At 36.3% G+C, this 19,839-nt stretch overlaps 1 protein-coding gene across 5 annotated transcripts in view; it reads left to right on the top strand.

Moving 5' to 3' along the window:
• LOC147003636 (vomeronasal type-1 receptor 4-like) overlaps positions 1–15,187 on the top strand; it is a 31,909-nt gene extending 16,722 nt beyond the window's left edge. For 2 of the 5 annotated variants that reach the window (XM_085842284.1, XM_085842286.1), the window contains exons 2-3: positions 7,655–7,788; positions 9,589–15,187. In XM_085842284.1, the coding sequence (XP_085698410.1) occupies positions 9,597–10,508 (912 nt within the window). In that variant the 5' untranslated portion in view covers positions 7,655–7,788; positions 9,589–9,596 and the 3' untranslated portion in view covers positions 10,509–15,187. The remainder of the gene's footprint in view (positions 1–7,654; positions 7,789–9,588) is intronic. The other 3 variants (XM_085842283.1, XM_085842285.1, XM_085842287.1) reach the window with 3 other exon arrangements.
• Positions 15,188–19,839: the final 4,652 nt, after the last annotated feature.

The following is a 19,839-nucleotide window of genomic DNA, read 5'->3' as shown; positions in this document are numbered from 1 at the left end:
AGTTAGCGATTCTTAGGAGCCAGGTGAAAGGGCTATACACCCAGGTGCAATTCTAGTCTATAGTTTAACCCACCACTAGGGGTCCCTTAGTAAATACCTAATTATGCTATTCCTCTGGGCCTAGTGAAAAACATGTACCAGGAGAGTTCCATTTTACTAACCTTTTCATGAATAATACAATACTCTAGTTCTTCCTTAAACCACAACTCTCCTTCTTCCTAGACCATTGTAAATTGCTACATATGGGAGTAACTTAGCTGTTATTTTAAGTATCCATAGGGAACCTCCATTTATCAGAGGAGTTCACAAACTTTTTTCTAATATCTAATGTAGTCTGCCATAACTGACTGTAATGAGAATTCTAAGTTTACTTTGTTGAACGAGCCCTGAGATTCCTAGCTCTTACCAAGTAAACTGCAATGCCTGATATCTTTCAATATCTTTCTGGAGGCATTTCGTCTGAATAAGTAACATTCTTATAAAATTCCAAGCCCAAGGTCGACTCAAAGATTGCCTAGGATATTGGGACACTAGTGGAGACCAGGAAGCAATGTTCAATCTAACTTATGTATTTGTCAAATCATTCCTTGGGAGCACCTATAATAAAACAATACTGAAAGGAAGCATGCAAGACCCTCCACCACTATGGCAAGGACATATCTGCACCACATCCATGTTATAGGACACCAAAGACTCCAGAAGACCAGTTTTCATGAAACTTTGTTCCTCAGGACTGTAGCCAAGCTTTTGGACTTGTCACACAGACTCCACTAGAGTGGGTGTGGCATTTCTGTATCTATTTCTCTATGAAGGGCATCTGGGTTTTTTCCAGCTTCTGGCTATTATAAATAAGGGTACTATAAACATAGTGGAGTATATGTCCTTGTTATATGTTAGGGCATCATTTGGGTGCATGCCCAGGATTGCTATAGCTGGGTTCTCAGGTAATACTATGTCCAATTTTCAGAGGAACTGCTAGACTGATTTCCAGAATGGTTGTACCAGCTTGCAACCCCACCAACAATGGAGGAGTGTTTCTCTTTATCCACCCTTGCCCTTGAATTTGTAGCATAGATGTTCAGAATTGAGAATTCATCTTGGTAGATTTTTCCTTTAACCAGTAGGAAGTATCCATCTTTATCTTTTTTGATAACTTTTGGTTGAGAGTCAATTTTATTGATATTAGAATGGCTACTACAGCTTGTTTCTTGGGACCATTGGCTAGGAAAATTGTTTTCCAGCATTTTACTCTCAGGTAGTGTCTGTCTTTGTCACTGAGGTGCATTTCCTGTATGCAGAAAAATGCAGAGTCCTGTTTACATATCCAATCTGTTAGTCTGTCTTTTTATTGTGGAATTGAGTTCATTGATATTAAGAGATAACAAGGAAAAGTGATTGTTGCTTCCTGTTATTTTTGTTATTAAGATGTGGAAGTTTGTTTGTGCACCTCTTTCTTTAATTTAGGAAAGTTTTCTTCTATAATTTTGTTGAAGATATTCACTGGCCCTTTAAGTTGGGAATCTTCCCTCTTTTCTATACCTATTTTCCTTAGGTTTGGTCTTCTCATTGTGTCCTTGATTTCCTGTATGTTTTGGGTTAGGAGCTTTTTGCATTTTGCATTTTCTTTGACTCTTGTGCCAATGTTTTCTATGGTGTCTTCTGCACTTGAGATTCTCTCTTCTATCTTTTGTACTCTGTTGGTAATGCTTGCATCTATGACTCCCGTTCTCTTTCCTAGGTTTTCTATCTCTAGGGTTATCTCCCTTTGTGATTTCTTTATTGTTTCTATTTCCTTTTTTAGATACTGGGTGATTTTGTTCAATTCCTTTACCTGATTGTTTGTGTTTTCCTCTAATTATTTAAGTGATTTTTGGGTTTCCTCTATAAAAGTTTTTACCTGTTTACATGTGTTCTCCTGTATTTCCTTAAGGGAGTTATTTATGTCCTTCTTAAAGTCCTCTATCATTATCATGAGATATGATTTTAAATCAGAGTCTTGTTTTGGGGTATCAAGGACTTACTATGGTTGTAGAGCTGGGTTCTGATGATTTCAAGTAATCTTGGTTTCTGTTGCTTATGTTCTTGTGTTTGCCTCTCTTCTTCTGGTTATCTCTACTTCTAAATGTACTCACTGTCTCTACCTGGAGCCTGTTCCTCATGTTATCTTGGTTGTGTCCAAACTCATCAGAGTCCAGCTGTCTCTGTGATCCTGTAATCCAGAGATCCTGGGTGTAAGAGCTCATAGTAGTCAAGCTGCCTCTGGGATCAAAATTCTGGTGTGACCAAGCTCCTGAGATCCTGTGATCCTATGATCCTGTGCATGTTAGAACACTTGGAAGTAGAGATTCCTCTGGATCTTGTGGGACTTGGTGGGGAGCTAGCACCTAAGGTCTGCTCAGGACACTTACTCAGACTGGAAGGAACCTGTGCCACTGGCTGGGCTGGAGTTCCTGCATTTCTGGAGCCCTGGGTGTCCCAGTACCTCCTGGTGTTGGGGCAGATGTTGTAGTCTCACCTATGATTCTGATCTTTAGAGATCCTGGGAGTCCAACTTACTCTGAGTGTTGTGGGTTTGGGGCAGAGTCAGTGTCCAAGATCTGCTCAGGGCACCAGCTCAGACTAGAAGGTGAAAGTCTATTTTCTTGGATATTAGAATGGCTAATCCAGCTTGTTACTTGGGACCATTAGCTTGAAGAACTTTTTTCCAGCCCTGCAGTCTGAGGTAGTGTCTGTCTTTACCACTGAAGTGTGTTTCTTGTATACAGCAAAATTCTAGATCCTGCTTGCATATCAAGTCTGTTAGTGTGTTTCTTTTTATTGTGGAAATTAGCCCATTTGTGTTGAGAGATATAAAACACTAATGTTTGTACATTCCTGTTACTTTTGTTGTTAGAAGTGGTATTATGTATATGTGATTCCCTTCTTTTGGGTTTGTTGTGAGATGTTTAATTTCTTATATTTTCTGGATTATAGTTAACTTCCTTGTGTTTGAGTTTTCCTTCCAGTATGTATGGATTAGTAGAAAGATATTGTATAAAGTTAGTTTTAACAATGGAATATATTGGTTTCTTTATCCATGGTATTGAGAGTTTTGCTGTACACAGTAAGCTAGCATTTGTATTCTCTGATGGTATGATTGACATCTGGTCAGGATATGCTGGCTTTTAGAGTCTCTGTAGAGAAGTCTGGTATAATTGTGATATTTCCTCCTTTTTCCCTGCATAACTTTTAATATTCTTACTTTGTTCTGTGCAAGTATTGTTTTTTAATTATTGTATGATGGGAGGATTTTCTTTTCTGGTCCAATCTATTCTGTGTTCTTTAGGCTTCATGTATATTTATGGCCATCTCTATCACTAGGTTATGGAAAGTTTTTTTTGTTTTTATTTTTGTTTTTCCCTATGATTTTTTTTTAATTTTTTTGGACTTTTGAACTGGGAATCTTCTCACTTTGCTATTCCAATTATTCTTAGATTTGATCTTTTTATTGTATCCTGAATTTTCTAGCTGTTTTGCACTAGTAGCTTTTTACACTTTGTATTTTCTTTAACTAATGATAAAATTACAGGGTGATTTTTCTATAAGGAAAATATGAATTTTATAGAAAATTGAGAATTGGAATCAAAAGTTCAATGAGTTATAAGAAAGTGGTGAATGCCTACTGGGAATATGTTTAATTTCTTTTTACTTCACTTATTTTGACTGTTTCAGATGTTTTTCTGATTCTGTTTCTAGGTTTCACTAAAGAAACCCTTAGATTGGTTGGTATAGCATCCCAGGTTACTTGTTATTAGAAATAACATGCATTCCTACTGGAGGTGGGCTCTATAAATACCCACTCCCTACTGTCGGGCATATCCTCAAAGGTCCCTCCCTATGAGTCCTGGGAGTCTCTCACCTCCCAGGTCTCTGGTGCATTCTGGGGGGCCTCCCTAACCTCTGCTTTCCTGAGGTTGCCTATTTTCATCCTTTCTGCTGACACTCCAGGCTTCAGTCGTTTTCCATCACCCAATACCAGACCAGGTTCCCCTCTATCCCCCACTACCACCCACCCTGTCCACATTCCGTCCCAGTCCCTCCCTCCCCACTTGTTACTGATTTCTTCTTTCTCCCAAGTTGGGCTGAGGCATCCTCATGTGGGTACTTCAGCTTGTTGAGCCTTTTGGATTCTGTGGACTGTATCTTCAGTATTCTGTATAGGTTTTTTTCTTTTTTCTTTTTTGGCTAATATCCACTTATTAGTGAGTTCATATCATGTATGTCATTTTGGATCTGAGTTACCTCACTCAGGATGATATTTTCTAGTTCCACCCATTTGCCTGCAAAAGTCAGGATGTCCTCTTCTTAATAGCTGAGTAGTATTTCATTGTGTAAATGAACCACATTTTCTGCATCCATTCTTCTGTCGTGGGTCCTCTAGGTTGTTTCCAACTTCTGGCTATCACAAATAAGGCCACTATGAACATAATGGAACAGGTGCCCATGTGGCATGGTGGGACACCTTTTGGGTATAGTCCCAAGAGTGTTATAGCTGGGTCTTCAGGTAGATCTATTTCCAATTTTCTGAGGAACCTCCAAATTGATTTCCAGAGTAGTTGTAGCAGTTTGCAACCCCACCAGCAGTGGAGGAGTATTCCTCTTTCTTCACAGCCTCTCCAACATGTGTTGTCACCTGAGGTTCTGATATCAGCCATTCTGACCGGTGTAAGGTGGAATCACAGGGTCGTTTTCATTTGCATTTCTCTGATCACTAAGGAATTTGAACATTTCTTTAGGTGTTTCTTGGCCATTCTAGATTTCTCAGTTATGAATTCTCAGTTTAGTTCTTTTTCTTTCTTTTTCCTTTTTTTTAAATTAGGTATTTTCTTTATACATCTCCAATGCTATCCCAAAAGCCCCCCATGCCCTCCCCCCACTCTCCTCCCCCCCCCACTCCCACTTCTTGGCCCTGGCATTCCCCTGTACTTAGGCATATAAAGTTTGCAAGACCAATGGGCCTCTCTTTCCACTGATGGCCGACTAGGCCATCTTCTGATACATATGCAGCTAGAGACACGAGCTCTGGGGGGTACTGGTTAGTTCACATTGTTGTTCCACCTATAGGGTTGCAGATCCCTTTAGCTCCTTGAGTATTTTCTCTAGCTTCTCCGTTGGGGGCCCTGTGTTCCATCTGACTGTGAGTATCCACTTCTGTGTTTGCTAGGCCCAAGAATAGCCTCACAAGAGAGAGCTATATCTGGGTCCTTTCAGCAAAATCTTGCTAGTGTATGCAATGGTGTCAGTATTTGGAGGCTGATTATGGGATGGATCCCCAGGTATGTCAGTCACTAGATGGTCCATCCTTTCGTCTCAGCTCCAAACTTTGTCTCTGTAACTCCTTCCATGGGTGTCTCAGAGCTAAACAAAGAATTCTCACCTCAATTTAGTTCTATACCACATTTTTTTGATTGGGTAGAAATAACATGCAGATTCAGGGTTCTTTTAATATGAACAGCTAGGCTTATCTACCTCTTGAAATTCTACACAAGTGTTTGGCTTTCTATATTCCAATGTCATGGTCACTGTAGAGAATTTCAGAAGATATCATGCACCTACCTAATGCCAGGGATTAATGTTACTAACCAAAAATAACAACAGCAAAACTCTTCCATATTATACCCTTATCTAATACAATTCTAAATCTTCCTTATACGCAAAAATGGAAACTCATCATTGTGACCCTATGCTATATATCAGAAAGCTAAGAGCACAAATTAGTATCCTGCTTAGTTGGCTGTCATCACTATAGCTCCATACCTCAAAACATAACTTTCCACATGTTACTCACAATGCCCTCATTGTGAAAGTAAAAACCAAAGTCAAATTACAAATATTTTTCATGTAAATCATTCTAAGTATACAGTTCAAAAATGAGAAACATGATCTTATTATTCTGTAGTGATCTCAAGAATTTTTCATCACAGATCTAAAACACTTTGCCCAATCATCAAATATTCATCACCTTCTCTGCATATCCTTGTCAATCATTATTCTACTCTCCTTTATATTTTTATTATAGGATTCATTTATTTTGAGAAAAAATATGTGAACCTAGGACAACATATTAGTTCGGAACTTAGAAGATATGTTTTGCGAGCTGATTCTTTCCTTTCACCATGTTGGACCCTTTTTGGTATCTGGACATCAGGCTTTGTAGAAAGCATATATTATATAAACTACACTATAATACATATAATGTCATTCCATTATATGTATACACCATGTAGTCTTCATGAAATTCTTTGTTGATGGACATGTGGAATAATTGCTTTTCTGCTGTTTTGTTTTGAGTGATTGTGTTATGGAAGTTACTGACAAGGTACTTTTCACAACTTTGATTTTAACTATTTTTTAATCATACTAAGAAGTGGAATTGGTAGATGAAATAGCAATTCCTCTTTCATATGAAAAATATATCACAAACATATAGACATATATCATAAGAACTTCTTTCAGAGATATATTTACACTCGATTTTCAGAGATGTGTTTATATCAAAACATAATTAATAAAACATAAGAAATATCTTGGAAAATGCATTGCTTTTAGGAATAAAGTTATTACACTTTAAAATTTACTCTATAAAGCAAAGAGGAATGTTCATTTATGTCATGTCCTTCAAGCTAAAATTATGGGACAAGAACAAGACAGATTTAATCAAAATTTCCTATGCACCAAATGACAGTATAGCCACCGTATCACCAAGATATAAATATTTCAAATTTCATTTTCCTAAATCATGGCATACTGGTCTAAAATTCATATAGAAAAAATAGGACTATAGCATCATGGCAGAGTACTCATCTTCTATTCATGAACTCAGGGTTTAATTCACAATCCTTCAAATATAAGCAAATTTCCATAGAAGACATATAACACAAGAATCACTAGGAAATTTTAATTTTAAGTATAGGGTATAAGTTGTAAAATTATATTAACAACAAGAATTGTCATGTTTATCTGTAAAAATTTACTCCAAAACAATAATAATGGAGGGGCAGATTTTAAAGCTAAGTTACTATACATAACGTTGGATTTCATTACTTTTTCAAAAATTTAGTTTTGTTTCTCTTCTAGGTTTTCTCTCAAACCCCCTCAACATCAAGCACTTCAGTATATAATAATATTCACTTTTTGCCACATATACTATATTTACTACCCTAGCCTTGGTTCCTCAATATCTCTTTTGTCTCAATGTTTTGAACTCTTTTCTGATTTTATAGTCCATAATAATTTTTTACCACATACATTCATATAGACATGTCTGTGTTCTATGAACAACTTGTTTATCTTAAATTGTTACCTTGCTGAATTATTTTCCAATCTGTCTCCTTACTGAATATTTCACAATTTTATTTTCCATTAGAGTTGAACAAAATTTCACTGTAAATTTCCATTGTCTGCTGGTGAACATTATGTTCATCATGTTGTCCAACAGGATGGACATCATGTCTTCACTACAGCAGCATGCCTGGTGCGGTAGGTTATAGAGTCCTTTAGATATATACCCCAAAATTATATAGCATGTTATATGGTAATTCTATTCTTAATTACTTGAGGAATGTTTATATTCACGTCTGTAATGAATGTATTTATTACTTTGCCCTCCCACCAGTATAGAATTATGATTATTTATCACAACATCTTCATCACTTGTTATTGTCTATTCTCTTGATGCTAATCATTCTAAGGTCTGCAAAGTAGTCTCAAAATATTTGGAATTTTCATTTCACGGGAATGCTAAATAAGGTGAGTTTATGTAAAAAAAAAAAGACATTTCCTGCCCTTCTATGTTTCATATTTAAAGAATTACTGTCAGTTTCATTACTCTCCTGACTGAAATGTTAGTGAAGATATAGTTTAATCTTTATTTTCCTTTATACCTGGTTGGTACTAAGCTCTTGATTCAATTTCAAAAGTCAATATGTTCTACCATCCTGTAGGTTTTACCTAGCTAGGGTTTTACTTTCCTTTGATGTGCTGAATGCTTTTTAATTTCAAACAATTCTACTTCTAAATTCTTTGTGCAATGTCTCTACTATTGAATCTTGTTGTTTCTACCAACATCTGTGTACTAGCATTTTCTTCTTACAGTTGTTGCATTTTAGCTTTTCAATGAGATGATGATTTTATTGCAAAGTGAGAGGATATACTCATAATCCAGTTTTTAGGTATGCTGATATCAATTTCATACAAAATCACTCAGGGTCAGAAATTCAGACTACAAAACAATAAAGAAAGAAATTACTGTGGCTTTTCAAATTCTACCTGAGAGCTGCTGAGACTCAGTAGGGCAATGTGACAAAAACAAAAAGCATTCATTTATACTTTTTACTCAAAACCAATCATTTCTGATATGGCATTGGATCCTTTCAGGACCCTAGATTCTTGTAACATGTCAATTGGAATTTGGTAATGATTTATCAGTTTCCTGAGGAAAAACAATACTAGTATAGTTGCTAAAATACTTTACTTTCCACTAGTCTGAACATGGATACTTATTTCATCTTATGCTCAGCAGCTTTAAATCATGCCTTTATTTATGGTAATTTGTTTTGATTAACACCTGTTTATACTGAATGTGTTGATGTCTCATTGCAGCTTTGATTTGCTTCCCTTCATTCTATTCCTTTAATTATTGGGGATATTGGGCCAGATCTTGCACATTTTTGACATGTGAACAGTTTATATTTAACTAATCTAAGTCATGAACTCATCTTTCATTTGCTTTATATTTTATGTTTTCTTTCAAATGTAGACTCAAATATTTTTATAGGATAGATAACAATAAGCCAATTCTTAAGAGTGCATATTGCTAATACTTTTTATGTGAGTTTATTTTAAAGTTCCTATTTGTGGCTATAAGCCTCTCTTTAAATCCAAAGATGGCAGAGCCAATAACTCTAGCCCCTGTTGGCACTTACACTCTCATGCAACCACCCCAGTAGTTAAAAACACATAATGAAAAATTATATAAATATTAAAATTAAAAACACTTTATATATTGTGAATATTTAACCACTCTTTTAAAATAAGATTTTCAAATATCTATTGCTTTTCTTAAGGAATTGTGAATTGTATTTCTTATGAATTTCAGAATTAAAGTGTCTTAAAAATTCTTTCTTTGAAAATTGACCCCAAATCATCTTTTATTTTTTAAAGCAATAAAAGTATTTATCATTTTGGGGGGTTAACATAGATTTATGTGTTCTGTAACACTGTCTACCCTGAAAATAACTCTGTAGACTAGGTCACTCTTATATTCATTTGTCTGTGTACTTCTATGTCTTGGTAGCTATGATGAAGGTCATGCATTACCTTGTCCAGTAAAAACATTATTCTTAAGGAAAGGTATTCAAACTTTTCATGTAAATAATAGAGAATATTTACTCTAACAATGAGCAAGCCTTTGAAAGTTCTTCAGTGGGAGAGCTGTAAAAATATAATAAAGTAATAACTACATTCCTTTAGGTAACATGAAATAGTGCACACTGATAATATATTTCTAGAGACTCATAACCATACTAAATTTGTTTACTTTTAAAATAGGAAACAAAATGGCTTCTGAAAACTTTGCAATGGGGATTTTTCTCTTCTCCCAGACTACAGTGGGAATGCTTGGAAATTCTTCAATACTATTTTATTATGTCATTTTGATATCAACTGGAAAGCCTTTAATGCCCAAAGACCTGATTATAGAGCATTTGACCTTTGCCAACTGCTTGTCTGTCATTTCAAAAGGTATTCCACAGACACTGTTAAATTATGGATTTAAAGATTTCCTGGATGATATTGGGTGTAAGTTAATAAACTATGTTTATCGAATAACAAGGGGAATGTCCCTGTATTCAATGTGCATACTGAGTTGCTTCCAAGCAATCACCATTAGCCCCAACAACTACAGGTGGGTGACACTTAAACAAAGAGCTACTAAGTACATTGGTCCCTCCTGCTCAGTGGGCTGGCTTGTGCATCTCTTTCTAAACATCATGATTCCAGTAAGAGTATCAGGTCCCAGGTATAACAAGAATGTGACTAAGTGGAAGATTTATGAATACTGCTCATGGTTTACTTTTGGAAATGTGGGAGATGCATTGTATATGTTCTTACTGTGCTTCTCTGATGGACTATGTCTGGGTCTCATGGCCTGCTCAAGTGTCTCCATGGTGAGTATTCTCTACAGACATAAGAGACAAGTCAAATATATCCATAGTTCTCAGCAGTTTCTAAATGCTTCACCTGAAAACCGAGCCACCCAATCTATCCTCATCCTAGTGTGCACTTTTGTCATCTCTTATTTGTTCTCCTCCATTATGGTTATATTTATGTCCTACTCCAAATATCCAATGTTACTGCAAGTAAGTGTATTTACATTTCTGGAAACATGCTTTCCCATAGTTTGCCCCTTTGTTCTCATGAGCAATATCAAGCCTAGTTTTAGCCTGTTTTTATCCTGCTTTTGTAAGTGATAGCTCTGTCCAAGCACGATATGAGCCCTGGTCATCTCTCTTATCTTATACCTTGTCTTGTTCTTTTATCTGTTGTACAATGCCATGATTGCAGTTTGAAAATATTAAGTTTCCTTCAATTCCTTTTCTATATGGACCCATTAGAAGTCAGTTATCAGTCATCACAACTTTATTTTTACATGTTACTATTCAATAATGACCAAAATTTTTACTATATAAGATTACCCTTTTATATAAATTGTTATATAATATTAATAAAAGTATAGTGAACATAAGATAATATATTTGGGAGGCTAGAAATTATCTGATGGCCCAGGAAAGTATATATTTGATTGAGTGAGTGTATGTGCATGTATAATATTCTCTTTGTATATGAATGGATATAATTCTTCCATGTCTATCTGTGTACCTCATGTACAAAATACCTGAAGAGCTTAGAAGATGTTTTGTACAATTAGATCTGGAGTTACTGATAGTTTTGAGCAAGCAAGCATTGGGTGATAATAAAACACTGGAACTCTGGAAGAACAGCCATGGATTATAATTGCCAAGCCATCTTTTCAGAACTGAAATCTATTAATAATGTTTTAATATTTTAATTTTGTCCATGTGTAAGTGCTTAAGTGTGTATATGTCCACACCATACAAGTCTGCTGCCCACAGAGGCAAGAAGAGTGCTTTGGATCTTGTGGAACTATAGCTACAGGCAGTGACATATCAGTCAATGCAGTTGCTTAGAACAGAAATCAGTTTATTTGCAAGATCACTGTATGATTTTAAATACTGAGCTAGCTCCCAAGCTCCAAGGTCTTGTTTATTGCTTCTCATGTGTAGAAACTACAATGTTCCAAGTGTCATCTCTGCTATGAATACATTAAAGAAATGGGGATGCAAACAGAGGGGGACTTAATAAAATTAGTTGTTCTGACAAAGGTAAACATAACATTTTCTTTAATGTGAAATCATGGAACAATGAGGAACCAGAGTCAAATATGAATTACAGTTGAAAAGATCCATAGAGAAAAAAAGGGAGATAGAGATGAGATGAAGAACAGCTGGTATGACACAAACTCATATTTTACATGTATTTAAGTATCACAATCCCTTAATATTTTAACATGGATAATTAGCATATGCTTTAAAATAGAAAGAAATTGAAACCTTTCATCACAGCCCTGGGGCTCATTTCATTTATTTTGCTTCCATGACTATCTCTGTGCCTCTTCCTTCTCTCCTGCATGCCATGTGCTGTAACTTTAACTTTCTAGAAAGTACTTCAAAATACTTTAATTGTGTGAAATTATGGTGTTTGCACAGATTCATTTTCTCAAGAAAATATACCTCTGGCCTCCTGCTTATTTCTAAGGAGTTACATGTCTTACATGCTTAGTTTATACTAACTTTAACTAGGATAAATTTTCTTATTTTTCTGCAAAGAATAAATGGGTCAAGTCTGCAATTTCCTAGAGTGTGTGCACCCCAATAACCCAAATGCTTTCCATCAAGTAGTTAAACGCTCCAACTTTTTCATGGTGGAAAAAAATCATGTTAACGGATTGTGCTTTGTGCAGAGACCTTCAAATTCAGACTTTAGCACCCTTCTTAAGAATTTCTGAGTTCGAGACCAGCCTGGTCTACAAAATGAGTTTCAGGACAGCCAGGGCTACACAGAGAAACCCTGTCTTGAAAAAAAAAAAGGCATTTATATATTTTCTAAATAACCAGGGCACTACCAAACCATAAGTACCATCTTCCAGTTGGTTTAGAGGATTTACATGACAACTTTAATTTGTTTCATTCAGATACTTCCACTTTAATTTTATTTCCATCTGTCAATTTCACAAAACAGAACAATTTTCCATATTTGTGATTTTATAACACTGAATATTTTAAGACTTCTCTGATTCAATTCTTATCTTCTAGTATAATGCATTATCTGTGAGCAATGTATCATATTACAGACATTATCACTTTGTTCTCCAGCTCCAAAATAAGTGAAAATATGTTCCCACATTTTCTTGTTTCTCCTAGATAATACATTTCCTAATCTTAGTATAGAATTTTATTTTCATATATGATTTGGATGTAAACATACTGTAGAGAAGGAAGGTTTGTAAATACTATATTTAATCCTGGCTCACATTTTTCAGAGGAACACTTGGTTTTCTTCTTACAAAGCACACCATTGTGGTTGTTGGGAAATATGAAAGGTGGTAGCTGATGAGATAGTATTGTTAAGTAGAGATGAATACTATGGGTTTGCAGTCTCAATGAGGATTTTGCTGTGATGCTGTTCCTGCTAGGAAATGTATACTAAATTTTGTGTGACATATGCTGTAAATAGTTACCTGTATAAATTCCCTATGGCAACACATTTGTTAGGAAAACATTCTACCACTGCATTGTCCACACCCTGAGAATCTGAGTAAAGTTAGATGGGAAAGTTTTTTTTTTTTTTGTAACTTTTGCAATTTTTCTATGAGCTCGAAATTTTCTCATAATATAAAATTTTCAAAAATTCAACTAGTAGCAGAAATGCCAAAACTTCTTATATTTTGTTTCATCAAAATATTGAGATAATACTACAAATTTAGTGAAAGCATTTTCAAAATTTGGAATTAGGTAAAAAGTTACCTATAAAACACACATACACATACACACACACTAACACACACACATATATATATATATATATATATATATATATATATACATATATATATATATATATACACACATGTGCGCATGCACGCACACACACACACACACACACATTTCACACCCTAGAAATAAGAAAAGCAGGATCTTAGGACAAATGAAAAGCCACCTGATAGAACTGATATTTATTTTCTTGTTCCTTGACAAAGCCAATTTAAAGAATGGGTCAGTTTCTTTCACTCCATAGTCTGGAGGTAAATTCCATCATGGAAAGCTAGAAGCAGTTGGGGAGATGGTTTTCGTGGTGGTAGAAGCATGACGTAAGTGTAAACACTGAGTTCACATTCATAAAGAAGAGACAATGAATTGTGGTATTAGGTTCTTTGGGGGCTGCTTTTTATTTAGATTTTATATCAGCTTATGAGATGGTATCACACAAATTGGAAATTGGTCTAATGCCTTCAGAGAAACCTCTCTGAAATACCTTCACTCTCATGTGGACAAGGAAGGGTAACTATCACAAGGCCATATTGTCTACATCCATACATATGATTTTGAATTATAAAAAATAATATTTTATTAAAATAATATTTTTAAAAAGTCTATATTTTTGAGTTAAGATGCACAGGATTCCCAACTTTAAAATGCATATTTAATCAGGAGGAGGTAAATACACATATACCATAATTGATGTAAAAATCCCAACACAGAATCAACAAATATAAAGATGCACACACACACAAATCAAATGTGCATATGAAAACCCTCAAATATTTATGCTCATTATATACTTTAATCATTTCAAAAAAACTGTTCTCTATTATATTACTGTAAACATGGATGCAGGTGGAGTGTGAGGGAGGGTATATCTAACACTATGTATACTTTAAAAAGTCATTTGGAAGGTCTATATATTTTTGTTTGTAGAAATATTTATTTAGGGTTATTATGTACAGATTATTACAATATTGCAATTCATAGGGTATCCACAAAAAGGCCAATTGTGATATGCATGCACTTGAGGTTTTGATCTGAGTGTCTGGAGACCCCTCAAACAATATAGACTATTGTCACTGCAGTTGGTTAAAAATAATAAAAGTAAAAACAAAATAAAAGTAATACAAGGCAAGACCCTCTTGTCAAAGACACCATACACTTTCAAGATGGAACATATGAAATTAAATTCATATTGACCAATATGTTTTCTCTGTGCTTGGTACATTCCTTGGCATCTGAGATGCACGTCATTCATAGTCTTACCTACCTGTGAACACTGTGAACTACAACAAACACTGACCTAGTAAGATACTCCCATGACTACATTGGTCTAACAAGTTTTTTGGGGGTAATCAGTCACTTTCCAGTTGCATTTGGGGCTTGCTCTACAGTAATCAGTCACTTTCCAGTTGCATTTGGGGCTTGCTCTACAGCAGTGGTTCTCAATCTGTGGATCCTGACTATTGGAAAACATATATTTCTGAGTATCTGAAAGACTTCTCATTAGAAAAATTACAGTCATGAAGTACCAACAAAAATAAATTACGGTTTTGGGTTCATACAAATAGAGAAAATATGTGTTTTTCTTTGGTTTTGAGCTACAGATGAGAATCACTGCTCTTCAGGAAGCCTAAAGCTGCTAATTGGACCAGGAACCCATGATAGGGGACTTTGTAGGCTCCATGAATGCCTACATGAATGCCATTATTTTAATAAATGAACATAGTAGCAAACTAGCCTTTAAATTCATAGATCCCATAACTTTAGGTTAGTACAACATTCAGAATCTATCAGAGAAATTTCTGTGTGCTGTGAGGGTAGTTATCATATTCACCAAAATGCAAAGAATGAGTAAAACTTTAATTCCCTGTCACAAATAGGATGTCTATATCATTCTCCAAACCAGATAACATCATGGTAAATAGGATGAAAAAATTCAAAGGGCATTATGTCAAGTAGTACCACAAATAATAATAATGATGATAATAATGATGATGGTAGTAGTAGAAGTAGTAGTAGTAGAAGAAGAGGAAGAATAAGAATAAGAATAAGAATAAGAATAAGAATAAGAATAAGAATAAGAATAAGAATAAGAAGAAGTAGAAGAAGAAGAAGAAGAAGAAGAAGTAGAAGTAGAAGTAGAAGTAGAAGTAGAAGTAGAAGTAGAAGTAGAAGTAGAAGTAGAAGTAGAAGTAGAAGTAGAAGTAGAAGTAGAAGTAGAAGTAGAAGTAGCAGTATCTACTGGCTCTGTCTGAACCAGTGTAATAATAAATTCATAATAGGTGGGGAATTTGTAGCCTGTGAGGTCACTGTGGTTTTTTGCTGTAAATGTTGCATTTGGCAATATACATACACAATATTAGGCCAGTCAACATTTTAATATGAGGAAGGTGTTCATGAAAATCTAGCCCTAGGTGAGGAGTTTTTGACAGTTCATGGCTTCTGGGCATGGAGAGGCAAATTTCACTAAGGGTGAAGCCCCTAGTAGGTTGACCAACCACCAGTAGATAAACTCATACATTTACACATATATGGACAACAGAAATTGACATGATAGGTTGGTTATTATAAAAGAAATTATGCAGTTGGGAGAATTTGGTAATGTGAAGGCACATCTAGAAGAATTCACAGGACAAGCAAAGGTGTCAACATGATCAAATACTACTTTATGCAAATATAGCATTCTCAAAGAGTTAATGAAGATACTATATTTAAAAACTAATCCAATAGATATTACAGTCTGTAGTCCAGATCCTTTACTGGAGACCAGAGCCATTCAAGGCTCTTTCCTCTTCAACAACCTCCACCTGCACAGCCTCTCATAGTCTCCATATTCTGGCCAAAGCCCCAGCAAAGACATCCTACTGGAAGTGAAGACATGCTTGTTAGCAAAACCCCAGGCAACTCAGACCAAAAGATCAGAGAGGAAATGAAAACCAAGGGCAGAAACAGGTAAAAAGACAAACTGATAAATCAGCACCTGTCCTTATAATAACCCTAAAGCCAGACAATTAGAGGCCAGCAATTAGAGGACAGCACAATCAACAAAGCTAGGGCATTATGGCACCACCAGAGCCCAGCTGTCCTACTACTGTCATTTATCATTAAAATCTCTCAAAATATATGGTTCAATACCTCAATAAAAAGATGCAAGCTAAAGGAATTGATGTAAAAACAGGAAATATTCTTCTGCTTCATAAACAAATAGCAGTTTAACATAAAAAAAGACATTGTCTCAGAGTAAAGGGTTAGAAAAAGTTTTTCGAAGCAAATGGGCAAAAGTTTAAACTGATGGAGCCATTCTATTTTATAACAAAATTGAACAGATAAGCCCAATATATATATAATATATATATATATATATATATATATATATATATATATTGAGAGAGAGAGAGATGGAGAATATATATATATATATATATATCAACAAAAAATATATATATATATATATATTGAGAGAGAGAGAGAGAGAGAGAGATGGAGAAGACACGATATACATCAAATGAAAAATATACCAACAGAATGTCTCAATTATGAACATTTATGCCCCAAACAAATAGGGACTTACATCTGTAAAAGAATAATTATTAAATCTTGAATTGCACATCAAACTCCACATAATAACAGTGGGAGACTTCAAAACCCAACTCTTATCAATGGACAGGTCATCCAGACAGAAACTAAACAGAGAAATAACAACCCTGATATATACTATAACTCAAATGGATAGACACAAGAATATAGTCTCTTCTCGGCACCTCACAGATTCTCTTCAAAAGTGGCCTTACAAAGCAAGAGACAAGAGATAGAGGGAAACTGAGTAGTCCCCTGTATGTTATTAGACCAGAAATAACAGAAACCCTACAAATTCGTGAAGTGAAAAGCTCTATACTGAATGAACACTGGATCAAGGGAGAAATAAAGATAGAAATTAAATACTATTCAGATATTAAAAACAATGACTTCATGAAATTCACTGGATAATGGATGGAACATGAAAATATCATCTTGAGTGAAGTAACCCAGTCACAAAAAGAAAACAAATGGTATGTACTCACTGATAAGCGGCTATTGGACAAAAAGAAGCTCGGAATACCCATGATACAACTTACAGACCATAAGAAACCCAAGAAGAAAGAAGATCACACCAAAGTGTGGATGCTACAGTCCTACTCAGAATGGGGAAGAAAATAATCTCTGGGAAGTAGAGGTAGTAAGGGTTCTGGGAGACAAAGAGGAGGAGGAGGAAGGAAAAAGAGGGACCAGTTCAGATATGGGAAGAGATTGGGGAGAAGTACAGAGACTCAGGAATTTGAAAGGAGGTATGTAGCAGTCGGGGAGGGAGAACTTGGAGTTGCCACTAGAAATTCTCTTATACCAGGGACCCAAGAGGTTCCTAGGACCCAACAGGGGGGACATTAGCCAAAATATCCAACAAAGGGGAGATAGAACCTTTAGAGACCATATCCAGTAGATAGGTACAACCCACCCACCTCAAAAATATTAATCCAGAATTCCTCCTGTCAAAAGGAAATGCAGGGACAAAGAGTGGAGCAGAGACTGAAGAAAAGGCCATCCAGACACTGCCCCACCTAGGGATCCATCTCATCTCCACACAGGAAACCCAGACACTATCGCTGATGCCTAGAAGTGCTTACTGACTAGTATAGCCTAATATAGCTGTCTCCTGAGAGGCCAATACAGATGCAGATGTACTCAGCCAAACATTGGACTGAGGTGTTGGGGGGGGTGTCAATGGAGAAGTTGGGGCAAGGACTATAGGAGCTGAAGGGGTTTGCAACCCCATAGGAAGAACAACAATATCAATCAACCAGAACCACAAAGCTTCCAGGTACTAAACCACCAACCCAAGAGTACACATCGGGGTGCGAGGGGCATGGCTCTAGCTGGATATGTGGCAGAGGATTGCCTTATCAGACATCACTGGAAGGCGAGTCCCTTGGTCCTATGGAGGCTAGATGACCCAGTGTAGGGAAATGCTAGGATGCTGACGCAGGAGTAGGTGGGTTGGTGGGTGATAGAGTACCCTCATAAAGGAAGGTGTAGGAGGAGAAGATAGGGAGTTTGTGGAGGGGAAACTGGGAAGGGGATAACATTTGAAATGTAAACAAATGACCAATAAAAATGGATATTTCGAGCTGCTGGGCTAATATCCACTTATCAATAAGTGCATACCATATGTGTTCTTTTGTGATTGGATTACCTCACTTGGGATGATATTTTCTAGTTCCATCCATTGGTCTAAGAATTTCATAAATTTATTGTTTTTAATAGCTGAGTAGTACTCCATTGTGTAAATGAACCATATTTTTTGTATCCATTCCTCTGTTGAGGGACATCTTCATTCTTTCCAGCTTCTGCCTATTATAAATAAGGCTGCTATGAACATAGTGGAGCCTGTGTCCTTATTGCATGTTGGAGCATCTTCTGGGTGTATACTCAGGAATGGTATAGCCATTCTGATTAGTGTAAGGTGGAATCTCTGGGTCATTTGATTTACATTTCTCTGATCACTAAGAATTTTGAGCATTTCTTTAGGTGTTTCTCAGCCATTTGAGATTCCTCTGTTGTGAATTCTTGGTTTAGTTCTATACACTATTTTTTGATTGCTTTGTTTGGTTTTTTGGTGGTTAGCTTCTTGAGTTCTTTATATATTTTGGATATTAGCCCTTTATGAGATATGGGGTTAGTGAAGATATTTTCCCAATCTGTAGGTGGCTAATGGGAATTTACCCAAAAGATGCCCCACCATGCCACAAGGGCACGTGTTCCATTAAGTTCATAGTGGCCTTCTTTGTGATAGCCAGAAGCTGAAAACAACCCAGATGGCCCATGACAGAGGAATGGATACAGAAATGTGGTTCATTTACACAATGGAAAACTACTCTGCTATTAAGAACTAGAACATCCTGAGTTTTGTAGGTCAGTGGGTGGAACTAGAAAATATCATCATGAGTGCGGTAGCTCAGGCCCAAAAGTACATGTATGGTATGTACTCACTAATAAGTGGATATTACCCCAAAAAGAAAAAAAAATGCAGAATGCACAAGATATAGCCCACAGAACTTATAAAGTTCAGCAAGATGAAGGACCCAAGTGAGTATGCCTCCCACTTGGGAGGGAGAAGAAAGCAACCACAAAGGGGGAGTGAGGTATCTGGGAGAGAAAGGGGATGGGGTTGGGGGAGGAACATGATCAATTATTGGGTGAGGGAAAAGCACTGAAATCCCTAAGGGCCAGCAGAAAGAATGGAAACATGCAACCTCTGGAGGTAGGAGGTTTGGAAAACCCTCCAGAATGTACCAGAGTCATGAATGATGAGAGAATCTTAGGACTCAAAGAGAGGGACCTTAGATGAAGTGTCCTACATCGGGGAGAGGGAACCCACCTCCAGCAGAAAGACAGGGCATCACGTGAGAGTTGGGGTTGCCATCCCACAGTCAAAACTCTGAACCATAAGTGTTCCTGTCTGAAAGACCTGCAGGGAAAGAAATGGAGAGGAGCCTAAGGAAAAGAAGGTCCAGTGACAGACCCAAAGTGGGATCCAGCTCAAGGGGAGGTCCTAAGACCTGACACTATTACTGAGGCTATGGAGCACTCACAAAAAGGGACCTATCATGGCTGCCCTACGAAAGACCCAATAAGTAGCTGA

Source organism: Mus caroli, unplaced genomic scaffold, assembly GCF_978045245.1.
Source record: "Mus caroli unplaced genomic scaffold, Mus_caroli_1 scaffold_8, whole genome shotgun sequence".
Taxonomy (NCBI): Eukaryota; Metazoa; Chordata; class Mammalia; order Rodentia; family Muridae; genus Mus; species Mus caroli.
The sequence above is the reverse complement of the archived record's forward strand: the minus strand, read 5'-3'. Positions and strand labels throughout refer to the sequence as shown.